Genomic DNA, 17,421 nt, shown 5'->3' on the forward strand with positions numbered 1-17,421 from the left:
ATGATGTAAAGAAGGAATGAAATTTAATCAAAGAATGCATATTTAATCGTTCAATGAATGGTCTGCACTCTTAACAATTAGCACATCTTCACAACTTATTGGAATCAATATATAACATAAAGAGAACTATCTAAAAATCACAGCCATAAATCTGCTGATGCAAGTGCAGCCCAGGTATCTTCCAGCGTATGTCCAGTAACCTATGAGGGTCCCTCCTAACGAAGAACATATAAACAGTACACTCCATTATTCACCTATTTCTGTTCTTTATCTGATGATAAGCAAGTCGCCGCGTTACCTAGCGCTGTCTGAACATGTTTCTGCCCACCTGATTCAGAAGAATAGAATTAAACGCATAAATCTTTCTGTTACAATTTCAAACACATATATACGTATGCAGTAGGATGCAAATGGAAAATGCACAAATTCAGCACGACGAAGAGATTTCAGATGATAACAACAGGCAATAACTTAGATAACTCTAAATCCCAAATTATATAGCATAAAGACCAGACCTACCACGAGAAAAACTTGTTCTATCATCTTCATGCCTTGGGTGAATACGTTTTGGTGGAAGGTACCCAAGTTGAGAGTGCATGAACAATTCGCCCCTTCCATCCAACCGGAAGCCACTGACCATCTTCATCGATGTCAAAGTCCTTATGGTAGTAAGATTTGACTCTGTCCTTTGCCATCTCTGTGATCTCCTCATTTAATGGAAGCGGTGTAAACCCTGCCCTCATGATCCGCACCTGCCACTGTTTGTAGGTCTCTGGCCTTTCAATCCTCTCTGAGCCTTCGCATGCAATGACATTCATGGCTTCCCATCCAAATATCTCTTTCTCAATCAGCATCCTCTCTGGAATGTCACGGGGAACAGTCGTCTCAAGAGCATCAAAGATAGTAGAGTAGTGAAAGAGAGCCTCTCGAAACCGGGAGATAAAGAAGGGGGCACTATAGGCCCCATTCATAACACCAAGAATAAAGACCGCCGGATTCATCCTCCTCATTAGATTCAAAACAATATCTCTAGGACTCTCAGTCACCACCGTCTCATCGAGTAGGTTCCTTAATCTGTACATACAGTTCACCACAAGAACCTCATCCTTATCAATCCTAAGATCCTCCAGTTGGATGGTGTCCCACCTCTGTGCTATAGCATTGAACTCAAATGGCACGCCAAAAGTCTTCGCATAGTTCTTCAGGCGGCGCCCTGTCTCCTCCACCCTTTCAGCTGGCTTGAATCCCGGCTGCGGAAGATCAATCCCAGTTATCCGAATCTTAGGAGGTCCACCAGGTCGTGATGAGAGACGTTTTATGAGGCAAGGCCATTGGAAACCGTAGAGGATGCCAAAATCAATAATGTGCAGACTGGTTGCATTATCGGCTACATTCATTATCGTCTTGTTTGAGAAGAAGTTTGAGATCTTCCTGAATGGACATGCAGCAAGGTATAGGTGATAAGCTTTCAAGACAGAGGCAGCTGATGTCGGTTTAGACATGAGGCCAGTGTAAATCCGAGTTCCGGAACCAGCTAAGCGTGCCTCCAGACCATTAGCAAAGTAGTGTGCCATCCTTTGCATTCCATCACCAGTAGGAGATGAGTGCTGTCTTATCTGTTTGAGCATCTCGTTTGCACTTCTATTGTCATCTACTGCGACAGACTGCGCACAGAGAGTCAGGAGCGTTCTCAGATCAACCATGTCTTTTTTCCGTCCCTGCTTCTTAACTCGGCCCTTTTTCCCGTTCGACCCTTTTGTTGGTCCGCTCTGCTGCACACTTTGCAACTCTTGACGAAGTGGATCATCTTTTCCACAGCTAAGCAATACCACGTCAAACATATCGGAACTCACAGTTGATTCAGTAGAAAGGGATGAATGCTTGTGACTTCTTGATTCCTCCAACCATACATCCTCAGAGTGAGGATTCTTCTTTCCCCTAGATTTATCCGAGTGTCCGTTCCCCATAGTCTTCTCCACCTTTGGGACAGTACTCATGGCATCCTTCTCTGGTATCTTAAAAGACAAGCTATTTTTCTCGAAATCGGCAAACAGAAAACTGCTGTCTGGAAGAAACTTACTAGCCTCCTCAACGCCTTTCTTGAAATGAAATGCTGATTCTTTTTCACTTAGAACTTCGGGCAACCTAAGGATACTCACAGGAGAATCAGCAAACCCATCCGTAATAGTACTATTGCTACTATATGGGGAGCTAACTGAAGTATAGGAACTCGAAACAGAAGAAGTAATAGAGACCCTGGGCTCACCCAAGTCACGGCTCCATCCTGGCTCTACCAAGTACCCATACGAATTGCGTTGGTCGCCAGAATTGACGGTAGAAAGATTGGCAGGACTATCATGATTCATATCAGTACAAGATATCAGGTGGCTATCCAGTGAAGGGGGATACTTTTCACCGATGACCTCGTAGAAGGACTTCTCGGCAGCCTGAAGAGCTGCGGATTCTTGGAACATGCAAGTCTTCTCTTCCACATCTTCTTCCATAAGAATCTCACTGATGTACTTGAGAACCACGTCGCTGAAATCGCAGTCCTCAACTGGCTCCTTTTCCAAGCTGACCACTCTCAAAGACGGAGCTACTCTAGCTAGATTCAGATCAGACGACGACAGCATAGCACCCGTGAAATTCTGCCCATCGTCCCCATCGTCCCCATCATCAATTTTGAGCCTGTTCACAAGATTACAATCCAGCGAGACCGCGATCGCCTCATCACTGCGCGTACTCCCATTGGCAGAACCACAAACACCACCGACTCTTCCCTCCATTGGAGCATAGCGGCAAACCATCTACGCTATATTGCTGCTCAGAACAAGCTAATAAATCTCTGCCTACAAAGCTTCCTTTCTTACCCAGTGACTTCGTCTAGATTCACAAAAACCCAGATACACATAAACCCTGAACTTGGCGAAACGTAAGTCACCCTCCTATCACTTCCCCTGAACAAACAAACAGAGAAAGAGATACTTAGGCAAGCAATAAATGCCGCGCGCGCTTACTTTTGACAACCCAGAAACGGAAATCAACACGACAACAAACGATGATGAACAGGGTACGCGGCAAACTCCTAAGAGCATCGCTAGCCCAGGAGATGTAACAAGGAGCTTTCAAGACCAAGCCCAAAACCTTAACTGGAATTCCTGGTTTCAAATTAAGAGCTTCGAATGAAAACGAAGAACAGAAAGAAGCCCACGGGTACCTGGGTGACGAACCAGCAGCGGGAGAGAGAGGGAGAAGTTGAGATTTTCGCTCATGAAACACGGGAGGAAGATGAAAAGTCCCGGTATAAGCAAGTGACGATGAGGGCGGACGAGAGCTCGCCCGATCTCAACCGCACATATCCGGTGGAAATGGATTCATGTTTGGCCTAAAAGAAAATTTGAATTTCAACCCAAACATAAAAGGGAAATTGAATTTCACTATTTCCTTCCTGGCTATTTCAATAACGGAAATATCGATCACGGTATCTCTTCATTTGTGTTGATTACCGTAAGGTAATTTAATGAATGCCCTCATTTCGAACATCAGCGTACAAACAAATGATATTTTCCGGTCTCGAAAATATCAGCGTAGAATTCACACGTTGGATCTTGAAAAGTATGGAGAAAGAGAAACTTGGCTCTTTGAGACTCGTGTTGTGGAATTCATACATACTTGACCGTTCCGGCTTCATTTATGTTCCACTCACTTCGAATAAATATGCAACATCACATGTCGTAATCAAGCGGCTCGATTCTCCCGTTTCTACATATTGTGTCTCGTAATCCATCTTTAGATCTCACCCTCTTAAATGTACTCCTCAAACGAGTATAATCCTTGAACTTTGACCAAATATGTAATGTGGTCCATAACATTTAATTTTTTTTCAATGTAATCTCTGAACTTTAGCTCAATGTGCAATATCGTCCTTGAATTTTTAATTTGTTCAATGTAATCCCTAAACTTTTGGTATATGTCCAAACTAGTCCTTAGACAATGTGAGAATTTTTCATATTGTCTATGAACTTAAATTAATGGAAGCATGACATTGGATATATATATATATATATATATATATATATGAACATACACTAAAAGTTCGGGGATCACGTTGAACCTCTCATTCAATGTTTTCATTTCATGCTTCAATGATTGAACTCCATTTGAAGCACACTTCGGTATATGAAAATATACTGATCACCGATTATGATCATATACAACCTAGTATTACCAAGAAGAAGTTTGTAATGTCTGCTTGACTTGGTGATTCGATCAATCCCATTGAGCTGGAGTTCTTTTTAGATTAGATGTAGGGATTCTAAATAATTTAAAAGTTTGGGGACGAAATTGCAAATTAGGCTAAAAATTAGAGTTCATATTGAGCAAACTAAAAGTTCAGAAACAATATTGCATACTTAGTCAAAATTTGTAGACAATCTGTGTCATTATCCCATATAATATAGACACGACCCTCGCATTGTGCATGCTTTAAGGTAAGAAATGAACATCGTTTTCAATATCAATAACATCCAACATGCCACTTTGAGGTTTCTATTCTCTGTCTCTTCCATTTACAGGATGGAGAAAAAAACACAAGCTTTTTTCAAGAAGACATTCAGTAAATGGTACTTCGTGCACAAAAGTTACAAGGACAAGAATATAATATACTGCAAATGTCTACGTCAGAACATTTAATTGCTTTTTTTTTTTCCATTTACTATGGTTGGGTCAATCATTGTGGAGAGAATATTCCCACAGCATCCGCCTAAGTTGGTATAGTTGATAAGATGGCGATCGTCGTGGTCCAGGATTGGGTACAACTATGTATATCCAAATTCCAATCAGCGAGAGCAGAAGTTCTCTCTAGGCAAAAGCAGCATAGACACGTGAAAAAGGTTCGTTCATCTGCTAGCTATGTAGCTAAATGCTAAGTACAGAAAATTAAACATAATCTTGTTATGTTTAGCAAGTACATGTGAGATTTAACTTCGTCACATCGCTGCGTATTATGTGTTTTTATTCTAACCCATGTTAACTTCGTTACTCACGAACAATGTTTTAATTTCTAACTTATGTTTTATCCAAATCAAAAAGTTTTATTATGTGCATGCCTAGCTAAAATATATCTCAATCATACAGGGGGAATTGTTAAAAAAGTTCCAAATCTATTGTACGACGGTTAATTTCCTCCTAAACTTTTCAATATGGACAATCCGGTGACAAAATTTCAATGTAGTGTAACTAACCAATTTTGGCTTTAAATCGTTGACATATATGATTTTCGTAATCATTTTTTTAATAAAAAATTCTGAATTTTCTTTATTTTTCTTTTCTTTTCTTTCTTTTGCCTATTTTACTGTTCATCTTCTTCCTTCTCCAGTCACGCTAACGCCGATGCCGGGAACGCCATTTAAGATGGATGACGCTAACAGGGAGGATAGATGACACTGACCGGATCGTCATGTTAGCAATTTCTGACCTAAATTGACGGAATGAACTGTATTGAAAATTCATCAAAAAAATATAGGACTAAATTAGTCGTGGACAAAAGATTAAGGTTTTTTTTTTTTTTGACAATTTTGTTCCAGCCACATATGCTTGGCTGCTTCTAATTTATTCTGTTTTTGTCGCCAAATGGAAGCGAAGGCGACAATCCAAACGGGACCAGCCTTTTCTGATGAGTCACGACGCACCAACAAAACTTTTGAGTGGATCTGGGGGGAAGTCATCAACATCAGTCAACAGTTTCTCTTCCGTCGACCCAATTGTCACGCCCGCGAATTCCTTCTCTAGATCACATTCGATGTGATCCGATGTTCTTGTTCACCATATGACAAGATTCTGACCTCATGGTGGGAAACCCTAGGCTCAAACTTGCATCCTATGTGTCTGGTCCAAGAAAGGAATGTCCAGCCCGCGTTTTCACTCGAGACATTTCGTGGAAAGTGACTACCCGACTTGCAGGCGGCCTTCCTCGCGCATGAAAACGGGTTGTTCCCGTGCTTTGAATCGTCGCTTAACCGCACGGTTAATCATTTGCTGATGTGCCCGTGGGAAAAAGAAAAAAAGAAACCCTAACTAGGGTTACTAGATTTCTTTCACAGTTGGATTCAACAAGTTCCATCGATTTGACCGTACGTGCACTGTTTCAGCGCACGGGTGATCTGGTCCGACTCTGTAAAGTCCAGACTCGTGAACATGAACCAAACCTCCTTTGTTTAACCTATTAATCGCCGCCGACGATGACGTGTTTCCATAGCTATTGGGATGCGACATAGACTCACCGGTCAAAGCCAGGTGTAATGGAAGAGCAATTGACCGGACAACGAGTTCGATGGTTCTAGCTTGAAGATGATTTGACCAGAGAGCATGGCATGGAGGTCCAAGGAAAACTGGCGATTGATGGCGAGCTCATTAGCCGCCACCATGTTCACGAACGTCCTGTGATGCTTCTTTGTTGTTGTTGTTGTTACGTGTCCACAATTTTATATTCGGTCAACAAGAGCGTTCATACATGATGGGAGTGTGATTCATACCGCCCAATAAAAAAAAGCACGTAGTCCAGGTTATAATTTTCATAGTTTGAGCATATAATTTTCATTTATAGTTTGAGTTTGTGCCCATGAATCGTTCTTGTTATATATATTCTCTTCTCTTGTAATTGAGCGATATAACGAGAGGCGCGAGATGCTAATTATAGTAAAATTATCTCTTGGAAGTAGCTTTAATTTAAGAATGAACCGAGATAAAAACCTTGTGTCTTGATTTTCTCTTTTTCGTTACGCTTTACTTCTTTGTGATTGTGCGCCGAATCCTAATAGTTACCACCAACAAGATATTGGTCTAGATAATCACGGAGTTTCATCCTCTCTTTATGTTTGTTTTTTTTTTTTTTGTTGGATTCGAATCCCATCGGGAATCGCCTAGAAATGTTTGGACTTGTCGGGATACACAGAAAATCGACACGCATACTATCCGATCACGAAACTTAAAAGAGCAAAGTCGTTATTTTTATGCACCCGAAAAGATTGGGATCCGTTCGACATACTTTGGATCATTTGAAAGTCAGCCGATGATAGCACATGGAGATGCAAAGCACTAACTAGTCCATTCTAGCCTTGTTATATAGAGCTAAATTGTGAGTAACTCGATAGGCTTTCGTGACGCGCGCGCACGCAATGCGCCGCCCGCGCATGTGAAAACATGACTGGGCTGTGTGAATAGTGGGGAAGAAGAGAGCTAACCTCCATGCTTGGGTCAATCTAGACAACTTTCCAGTGGCGGCGCCAGGCATGCGAGGCTGCCGTCACTCGCACGTGAAGAAATTCGCACGTGGCGAGATGAGCTTGGAATGGTGGGCCTTGATCCCGTTCTTACAACTCTAGGGCTTCTCGAGCGGCGAAGAGTGGACTTTAATGTTTGGCCCAACTTGAAATGTTGGAGCAATTTTGTGCAAACAGGGAAACCTGGGGCTGTGACTGGTGGTGCCTTGTGCGCGCATGCCCGAAGAAGAAACAGAAAATACCCGCGGAGGACGCAAGCCCAGGTCGACGCGTCCAGAGCAGAGGAAGAAGGCCGCGACTCGAGCCGAGAGTGGCCGTGACTGTCCGACGGTGGTGGAGAGCAAGTGTAGAGTCGGCATCGAGCAAAGGATGCTGACCCGGGGAGATGACAACTAAAGTGAGTTTAGAGAGAGGGGGGAGAAAGTTCAGCTTCTATCCGACCCCCGCGATGTTGGAAATGAGAGTTGGTAACCCAATACTGGGTGGTCATTTAATATGAGAAAATTTTGGAAAATTATCCAAAAAGTCATAAATCTATTGCAAGACGGTCAATTCGGTCGTAAACTATTCAATTGTGCCAATTTAGTTATAAATCTTTTCACAATTCGCTAATTTAGTCTTAAATTTTTTTATTGTGTCGATTTAGTCCTAAACTTCATATCACAAAAAGATTTAATTCTAAACTTTTTAAAGTTTTGTCAAGTTAGTCATAAACCTTTTAACGAATTTTCAACGTAGTCCTTCTAAATAATTTTGACCCGTAATCGCAAATATGGCAATGCAGTCAGCGCTCGCCGCCCCACGTGGTGTGACACATGCTGACGTGGATAATTTTTTTTTTATTTTAAAAAATTATGAATCTTTATTTTATTTTTTTCTTCAATGTGCATGCGGCACCACAAAGCCCTCACTGGCCACACCAAGGGCAGGCGAGGCCTGCGACCCTCACCCAGCCCTTAGCAAAGGACGTCGGCCCCACTGGCACAATCAAGAAGAAAAGAACAAATGAAAAATCAATAAACAAATAATAATTTTATAAAAAATTTAAAAGTAAGAAAATATTCATGCTAGGACAAGCTTCACCACGTAGAACAGTTAGCGTTGGATGAAACGCCACGTCGGTGATATCCTGTCAAAATTAGCCTAAAGGACTACAATGACAATTCGTGAAAAGGTTTAGGACTAAATTAGCACAGTTAAAAAAATTATGACTAAATTGGCCACAATATAATAGATTTAGGACTAAATTGGTAAAGTTGAAAAGTTTAGAACTATATTGGGCGACGTACGATAGATTTAGGACTTTTTGAACAATTTTTTCGAGAGAACTTGATATGTCATAGTAATTCAAGTTGGTGATTTTTAGAAAGAGTAAATAAATTTACAAGGTTACTAATCGGTACCTCAATAGAAAATTTTGTACACAAAATAAAAACTAAATGTTGATAAGTAACTAAAATGAAAATTGATAATCTAAAATTAGTTGGCAATTTAATCTGACAAAAGTTTGCATATGACTCTAATTTAGGTTAGTAATTTCACATAAAATTCAGTAAATCATTGGTAAATTATGCAAATAAACGTAGGTAATTAGAACAGAAATCCTTAATTTGTAAACTATAGTAAAAAGTTGATGATTTCGATAAAAATGCTGTTAAACTACTGACAATTTACCTGAAAAGGAAAGCTTTTCTTTAACCAACAATTTTTTTAACACCATTTTTATCGAAATCATCAACTTTTTGGCTAAAACAATGAAAAGAAAAAAAAAGCAGAAAAAAAAAAAGATCATTAAAAAGGAGTCCATGGAAGAAAATCAAATCCGAATTTTCTTACCAAACGAGGGAAAATATTTTTTCGATTTTTTTCATAATTTAGCCAAACACCGAAAAGACATTGTCATTTCCTAAAAAATAACTTTCCGAAAAATATATTTCAAAACCTCACATCCTTCGCAAAACAAACGAAGCCTTATTGAGATTTACTGATTACCAAAAAAAAAAAGAGGCCTTATTTTTGCACACGGAACAATGAAATCCTGCCGAGCGAAGTGTTATCAAGACTCATTAAATGATGAGCATTGATTCGCAGTTTTTCGTTTGTCTCCATTCTTTTGGGTATTCAAAGGACTTATAATAATTACGCAGCATTGATTAAACGATGCACGGTGCATCAATTGGGGGCCCTCTCCACATTCCGACACAAAAAAATTAATTGCTCCGAGTAAAAAAAAAAATCAGATTCGGACTTGAAACATGTACAGTCCACTTTAACCTTAAAGGCAATTAATAAATTTGCAGACAGGACCCTCCCTACAATTATGGAAAAAGAAGAAGCTTGGACATCACAATCTCAATAGAAAAATGTTTTCTTAACAGTCGACAAGTATTGTTACTTATTTTTTATCATAGATACACGCATCATCATCGCGTGTTTTGCATAAAACATTCATTAATTGAAATATTATGGGGTCATAAATAATAACAATCTTGTCGGACTATCGGGTTAGCGGCTTCCATCTTAAAATGGGTCTAAAAGGAAAGGATCATATCATAAGAGCAATCTCTATATATATATATAGCAATAATTATGGGGATAGTGTAAAAATATTGTATTATTGTGTATATGATTCTGCGTTTGCTTGCTCGATAAAATTGGAACTTTTTTATTTTTGTCTCTCTCTTGGGGTTTGCGTAAAGTTGAATGGAGTCTATGGAGACAAAAACGCATAGGCATCATGTTTTGTCTTCTTATTTTTACTTTTATTTTCATATAAAGTGGGAGCATCACGTGGTAATGGTCCCTAGGTCCAAATTGGGTGGTCTGGTAAAGATCAGGCAAGTTTTGGATTCAAGCATGCATGAGGATTTTCGTCGGCATGGCAACCTTTTTTTTTTTTTTTTCCCCTTATATGATTATTGGGTTTCTGAACATGAAGTTATGATCATTACATGCTACTAATCGCAGCTATCTAATCACGTCTAATTATGGCGCGGTTTTACCTTTGAACTGTCTCGTTAGTGGGGTTACCGTGTCGTCGGAAAGGAGATTATTCAGGTTCGATGATGAATTCGTTTGTTATTGTCTACTACTTAATTCGGCAAAATATGCTTATTGAGCAAAAAATATGTAAGTGTGGAAGTATACATAGTTGTCGATATTTGTTGGTCCCCATTAAGGATTCAATGATGTGCATATATTAGTTGAGTCGAGAAAATAGTACATCATCAGATAATTTATCGATTCACCTACCGAGTCCACACGGATATTTGAATTCATATATTAGCTGTCGATATTTACCAATCTAATGAAGTTATTTTTTTCTGCGTTTTTACGATGGATCACATCAAGATAGTTTTTTTGGTAAGGAAAAAAAAAAAAACTATCTTGATGTGATCCATCATAAAAACGCAGAAAAAAATAACTTTGGATCACATCAAGATAGTTATACAACTATATATAAACTAAAACTTGATATTTTAAAGCCAATTGCAATCAGATGGCTATAAACATTTTGGCTTTTGATGAGACACTAGTCAATAAAACTTGTTATTATGGCTCTCACCTCAAAATTCGTAATTTGCAATTTATTTTTTTCGGCTTATATACCCATATCAGGAAAAAAAAAGCATTATTATTAGGTATTTAACCGAACTTTACGATTTGATTCATTTCACAAGTTTAAAGTTAGGAATTTCAATTCCCAATTATATATCAACTTAATAATCATGTTTGTGCTACCGCCTTCTTGTCCGGTAGATTCGTGGAAGATATGATAAGCCAAGCAGACATCTCGAAATCTCTCCATGTCATGGATGAGAAGCTTCATCATCACTTAAAGTTAGGAAAGATTTCCTCTGGCTTCTAAATCACAAAAAAGGATCCGAGGAATCCAATTTGATATGCTTTTTTTTTTTGCTTTCCTTTATCGAGCATCAGCGACTTTGTGCTGCCAACTGAATTACCTTCCACCGTTTGAATCACTTTCCATCCAATCAAACCGAGCGATGCTTCTTCATGGGTGCTCAAGAAAACATTTTATTGTGTGATCTCAATACTCTTATGGAGATCCACACACCATTGGCTTTCCTTAATATACATCTCGTAGAAGCCTATGTGAACCATTCAATGTAATTCCACGACTTTTCTCCTGGCAATTCCTAGCCTGAAAATAGATAATTGGAAATAGTCAGTTGTGCTCGCACAAGTTGATTTTGATGATATTTGGACCAATTTTGGTGACAACTTGTCCACTTCCTTAGCACTATGTCTAGCCATTGTCGTAGCCATCTGCGAGTGGGCTCGATACTACCCGAGCCGGATAGGCAATGTTGGGTAAGCCTGGGCTAGGCGATTTAGTTAGAAATCCCGACCTGGCCAGGTTGGACCCGCCAAGTTCAATCCAATCCGATCCAATCCGAAGAATAATGCAATAAACTTTCTAGATATGCATATTAGGGTAACAATTTTAAAGCGTGAGCATCGGGTCCTGGCCAGCTCAAACTGAGAACTACTACTCTACATTGTTGCCTCTAGTATGGCTGTCGGTTTTTAAATCACAATACCACCACCACCACCCCATAAGCCATCTAAAGTCCAACAATGGTGAGACATGAGTGTCACATTTCCGGGGTTTCTAAAGGAAGAAAAAGGCACTGCACATCTCAAAGAAGCACACACAAAAAGAAGAAGAAGAAGAAGAAGAAATTCCTGGGAAATCCCAAAGAAATAAAAAAGTCAAAAGGTGGGAATTAGTTTCAAACACATAAATGAGGGAGAGGGATTGGAGTTCAAAAGTGGCAAGATGGGTTGGGAGAGAAATCTTCTTGGTGGCATGTTCACATGCAATGCAAAAGGGTTTACTGTCGACGTGTGTGTGAATTAGGGTTAGTGTGGTGTTGTTGAACTACACGCCCTTCAATTATTTTGGGGGGCGACGTGGCGGATTTCTTCGATTTGGTTGATGGGGTTGGATCCTTCTTTCGGGCTGCACAATTTATACTCTTCATGGAAAAGGCAGTGGAACAATGAACACCGCACCACCACCACCACTACCACCACCACCACCCCGGCCCCTAAAGCTCTCCTAGCCTTTCTCGTCGGTCAAATCCCTTATCTTCCTAGGTCGGATTTGGTAGCTCAATTCGCAATTATTCATCGGCTTAGTTCGAGATGTATGGGGCAAGATTAGGTTTAGAACGGAGAAAAACGACTAGAATTGCTTTAGAAGCAATGAGTTAGGTTGCTTTGGCCTCAAGTTCCGTCTCCAAAGATGGCAATTGCCGAGAGATGATTGTTATGCGTTAGTTAATTGGAGTTGACCATCATGCTAGTCCCCCTATATTGTAATAAGCTGCTATCGAGAAGACGAGAGCTTCTTGTCATTCTCTTCTTGTCCCGTTGAAAAAGATGGGCATCGTATTATTATTTGAGCAGCTACATTATTGAACCAAGGAGACTTATCGAGCGAGAAGTCCGAAGACGGGGTTTCTCTTTATTCTCATCAAGGGTTTTTGGGTATAAATTGCACCGGACACTTCTTTATAATAATATGGTTGGCACAAGCGCGAAGACAGTTTCTCTTTATGCTTGTCGAGGGAGAGGGGGCACTCCTGAAAGTTTCGTTGGTCGATTAGCGAAATTCATTTCGAGAAAGTTTGATTCGCGAAGACGACATAATGAACTAGGGAAAAGTCATACCCCGAAACCGATTATGCTCTCGTAAGCCCTCTAGAAGATTTGTTGCGCCATAACCCAAATCACTAAACGGGCTGTTTCGATTGGATTATCATGCTTGAGCATGGAAAATCCCCAACCCCTCACTTTTCAAATTTTCAAATTTGTTATTATTCCAAAAAGGAAACATCTATAGCTCGAGTAAAAGAACAGACACTTGAAAAAAAAAAAAAACAAAAGAACCAGAAAAGGGAGACTTTGACTTAAAGGGGGTCAAAGAACGTGACCGTGAAGACCACGAGCCGAACCTGGGACTGGGCCTGGGACACGAAGGCATTCCTCAAAAGTCTCATCGTGGGAGAAATCGTACGGCTAATGCACGGCGCAATACGTGGACCGATGAATGCGGATCCGTGGGACCCCAACTCGACCTCGCCCTTTTCGGTGAGTTCCATCAATTTGGCGGCAATTGGACTCTCCCCTTTTCAACTAATTGGAACGTGGGGAACGACCCAAATTTTAGCTGTAAACCCACCTACTCCTCCCTTGCTCTTGGCATGGCAACATGTTTAACAAGTGTTGCTTACACTGAAATGGTTTTTTTTTTTTTTAATTTACAAATACAATCTTTGTAAGAAATTTTTTTTTTTGGGTGTTTCACGGTTAATCGGAACTGTCGATGCTAATTCTTCTGCGATCGCTTATTGTAATTGTGCCCTTAAGAATCATTTGAGTTTTAATCCCTTATCCACTTGCCCTCAATTTGGGTCCAAAAAGTTCAAAAGTCAGACAGAAACAGGTAAAGTAGATACAGAGAAAGAGCTTGCAAGAGAATAGAATTTGAGAAAGAAGAGCTGTAGTTGATGGCACAACTTGCCACTGAAGCAAAGTGCCTTCATGTCAATACTTGCGGCCATCATCTCCCCTTTATGCCCCCCCCTCGCAGCACTCATTCCACAGCAAAAATCCCGAATCTCTTCATAGTGTGGGTTAAACCTCAGGGGCATTTCTGCAAACCCGGGTCATAGAAATAACATTGAAACAAGCGAATTCTTTAGGGGTGGTTGAAATGGGTTGGCGCCAACAAGGGAGCATGAGATGTTGTTTATAAAGTTGATTTTCGATTAATCATGAGAGACAAGACCACCATTAATCAAGGGAAGTAATGTCGTCGCAAAAAACAATCGCTTTATTGACAATGTGGCTTGCTCTGCTTCCCTCTCTCCATAAATAGGAGGCTCTCCATCTTCTTCTCCTCACAAGTCTTCTCTAACAGCCCTTCACTTCCTTTCCGTCTCTAACACTGACTATAGGAGAAGTCAAGGCCATGGCTAGCGTCTCCAGTGTGGTTGGCCTTGTCTCTCTAATACTGTTTTCGACCCTGGCCGAGGCCAGAATCCCTGGTGTCTACTCCGGCGGTGCGTGGCAGAGCGCCCATGCCACATTTTATGGCGGCAGTGACGCATCTGGGACAATGGGTACCTTCCAAATCTTGTGGTCTTCAATCACGGTTCCCATGAGTTTCTTTGCTTTCCATACTATTCGCAAACTCTCTGGTTGACCTGAGAGAGTTTTCAGAATGCTGTCTCTCGTCTGCAGCTTAACCATAGTGAATCCATGATCTCTCAAGCTGCATTTCCTAGGAAAGTTAGGATCACAACCCTGCAATTTCAAGCTACATTTCTCGAAACTGCTTTGACATAGTGCTCTTTACCAAGAAGCCGACTTTACCACTTGGACGTCCATCCAATTTTCGCAAACACCTAGCAAGCATTATGTTCTTGGTGATCCGCTATTCAGATGGCAGACCCAAATTTGAAATCAACCACATTATCCTGTTTCGGACCAAATGTGGTTTCACTTTACTCCAGGAAGCATCAAAGAGCATCTGCATCAAGAACCTGGCTTGTCCATTTTAACACTTGCTCTCACACGCATTTCATCAAACATTCGTGGACAACAGACAAATGTTTCAAAACAGCCACTCACCTGCCTTTTCCCAACTTCCTCGCAGGTGGCGCGTGCGGGTACGGCAACCTGTACAGCCAGGGATACGGCGTCAACACCGCCGCGCTGAGCACGGCGCTGTTCAACAACGGGTTCAGCTGCGGCGCGTGCTTCGAGATCAAGTGCGCGAACGAACCCCAGTGGTGCCACTCGGGGAGCCCGTCCATCTTCGTGACGGCGACCAACTTTTGCCCGCCGAACTACGCCCTGCCCAACGACAACGGAGGGTGGTGCAACCCTCCGCGGACACACTTCGATCTCGCCATGCCCATGTTCCTAAAAATCGCCGAGTACCGCGCTGGGATCGTCCCCGTGTCTTACCGCCGGTGAGTCAGTGACCAAGCGATTCGGTTTCACGCATTTCTGGGTTAAAACTGTACATGGGCCTTGAATTCTTCATGGACTTTTCTTGAACTTTGGATTCTTCGAGATTTTCGGTCCATGTGCGACCGCATGACCAACAAATAATTTTTAGGTCGATTTTCTTGAAATGAGACCTCATGGGTCTCATGTAATTCCCCGAACAAACATATAACTGAGTGTCCGATTGGATCTGTTGGCAGTGTGCCGTGCCGCAAGCAAGGAGGGATCAGGTTCACGATCAACGGGTTCAGTTACTTCAACCTGGTGCTGATCAGCAACGTGGCCGGCGCGGGGGACATCAACAAGGTGTGGGTGAAAGGGTCGAAGACCGGGTGGATGAGCATGAGCCGCAACTGGGGCCAGAACTGGCAGTCCAACTCCGTCCTCGTCGGCCAGTCCCTCTCCTTCCGGGTCACCGCCAGCGACCGCCGCACCTCCACCTCCTGGAACGTCGTCCCTGCCCATTGGCAGTTCGGCCAGACCTTCACCGGCAAGAACTTCAGGGTCTAGTCCACTGCGTAAAAAAGCTTCCCGCTTCCTGGGTCATCTTTAAAGTTACCAACTTGATTATACTTTTGTCTCTCTTTCTTTTTTTTTTTAATGACTTTCTTTTGATTTTCTTGGAAAGTGGATGAGAGAGAGAAAAGTGTGAGAATATGAGAGAAAGTTAGGGGGTATAATTTGTGTGCCCGTGTTTTGCGTCTGGGTGGTGGAGAAACACTTTTTTGACTCTTGGGGATAGGAGGAGGGAGGAGGGAATCCTAGACACCAAGAAAAAAAAGAAAAGCGTTTGATGTCGGAGCTGAAGTGGCTTCAAAGCTCGTATAATAGCCCGCAGCTTTTGCTTACCTTAATGGAAGCTCACATTTCATTAATATATATCTATGTGATAATCATACTTTGCGTCCTCAGTTCTCACTCTGTTCTTCTCTTACAACCTCTGCTTTTGCTTTATTTTGTTCTTGCTCTTTTGCCCCCCCTCCTTCCGATAAATGTAGATCAGTGATGGGACGTTGAGAAATTACCGTCTGTCCTCCACTTTCCAACTTTCTAGATTGCTCTGTTCCTTCTCTAGCTTAGGAAGAAGGCAGAGCTCACTTTGCAATGTACCAGCTTAACAGATGAAGGGAACGGGTAAATTCTGCACTGTCGGTTCCTTTCTCAGCTAAATGGAAACATCATAACAGAACATTTTTCGTGGCCTCTCACGTTACAATCACAGTTGTTACATTATTACTACAGCGAAATGACAAAACTCTCTGCCGGATAGAAAAACCTAAAAAACAGAGAATCGCAAGAAAGATGCGGCTGAAATTACCCCATTTTCCTTTAGCAAAGAAGAAATACCAAAGAAAAATGAAAACTTTGAAAAGAACAGGATGTGAGATGGACTCAGTAGACAAGAACGAGACCAAGAATCCCCTCGTCTGTGGATGCCTCATCCCTGCGGTTGTCTGGCCGATGCCCAACCGCTCTAGATCGGAGCTTTCTCTGTACGCATATGATGTTTCATCGAGGAAAAAAAAAACACACACACACACACAAAAACAAACAAAGAAGAAATTTTTCTCGGCTAAACACAAAACAAATGCGATTCGAAATGACAGAAACAGAAGCGAACAGATTCTTGACTCCGGGCTCATATCAAGTGTAAAGATTGAAGAAGTCCGTCATCGTGGGGCAGAGAACAAAACCCTAATCGATTCCGAAGGCGACGAGGGCACGGCGGATCTCGCAGATACCAGAGCCCCACCCCACGAGAGGCGGCACCTGATCCACCGACCTCGCGCCCACGTCTTCGTCGATTAGAAACGCGCCCACTCTAGCCTCTCTCTTTCTAATCACCGCCCTAATCGCGAATGGTCCACGCATTCTACACCATCACTCGGTGCAATAATTTCTCGATCGAGAGAGAAGAGAGGACCATGAGCAGAGCAGAGCAGAGCAGAGCAGATCCCCTCCCATCGCACTGTTCGATTTCTAGGGTTTACGGTTAGGGTTTTTGGGGTCTTCACCATGAAACACACAGGAGAAAGGAATATAAATAATTGTATGACTGGGTGGGCCGGGCCCCGGGGAGAGGAACAGATTAGGA

General features: G+C 41.7%; 2 protein-coding genes across 3 annotated transcripts; one reads left to right on the forward strand and one right to left on the reverse strand.

Annotated features, from left to right (window-relative positions):
- Window positions 1–24: 24 nt before the first annotated feature.
- Window positions 25–3,339, reverse strand: LOC115726713 (scarecrow-like protein 14). Of its 2 annotated transcripts, none has more exons than XM_030656714.2 (3): window positions 3,218–3,339; window positions 520–2,957; window positions 25–328 (listed from the first exon to the last, which is right to left on the reverse strand). In XM_030656714.2, the coding sequence occupies exon 2, from the start codon at window positions 2,805–2,807 to the stop codon at window positions 546–548; it is 2,262 nt and encodes a 753-aa protein (XP_030512574.1). In that variant the 5' UTR covers window positions 2,808–2,957; window positions 3,218–3,339; the 3' UTR covers window positions 25–328; window positions 520–545. The 2 variants fall into 2 exon arrangements, with proteins under 2 accessions (XP_030512574.1, XP_048135392.1); XM_048279435.1 differs by lacking the exon at window positions 3,218–3,339 and having other exon boundaries at window positions 520–2,713; window positions 2,747–3,210.
- A 10,843-nt stretch (window positions 3,340–14,182) lies between these two features.
- LOC115726727 (expansin-A4-like) lies at window positions 14,183–16,237 on the forward strand. The gene is made up of 3 exons (XM_030656737.2): window positions 14,183–14,434; window positions 14,971–15,289; window positions 15,527–16,237. The coding sequence occupies exons 1-3, from the start codon at window positions 14,284–14,286 to the stop codon at window positions 15,834–15,836; spliced, it is 780 nt and encodes a 259-aa protein (XP_030512597.1). The 5' UTR covers window positions 14,183–14,283; the 3' UTR covers window positions 15,837–16,237.
- Window positions 16,238–17,421: the final 1,184 nt, after the last annotated feature.

This window comes from Rhodamnia argentea, chromosome 5, assembly GCF_020921035.1.
Source record: "Rhodamnia argentea isolate NSW1041297 chromosome 5, ASM2092103v1, whole genome shotgun sequence".
NCBI classification, from domain to species: Eukaryota; Viridiplantae; Streptophyta; class Magnoliopsida; order Myrtales; family Myrtaceae; genus Rhodamnia; species Rhodamnia argentea.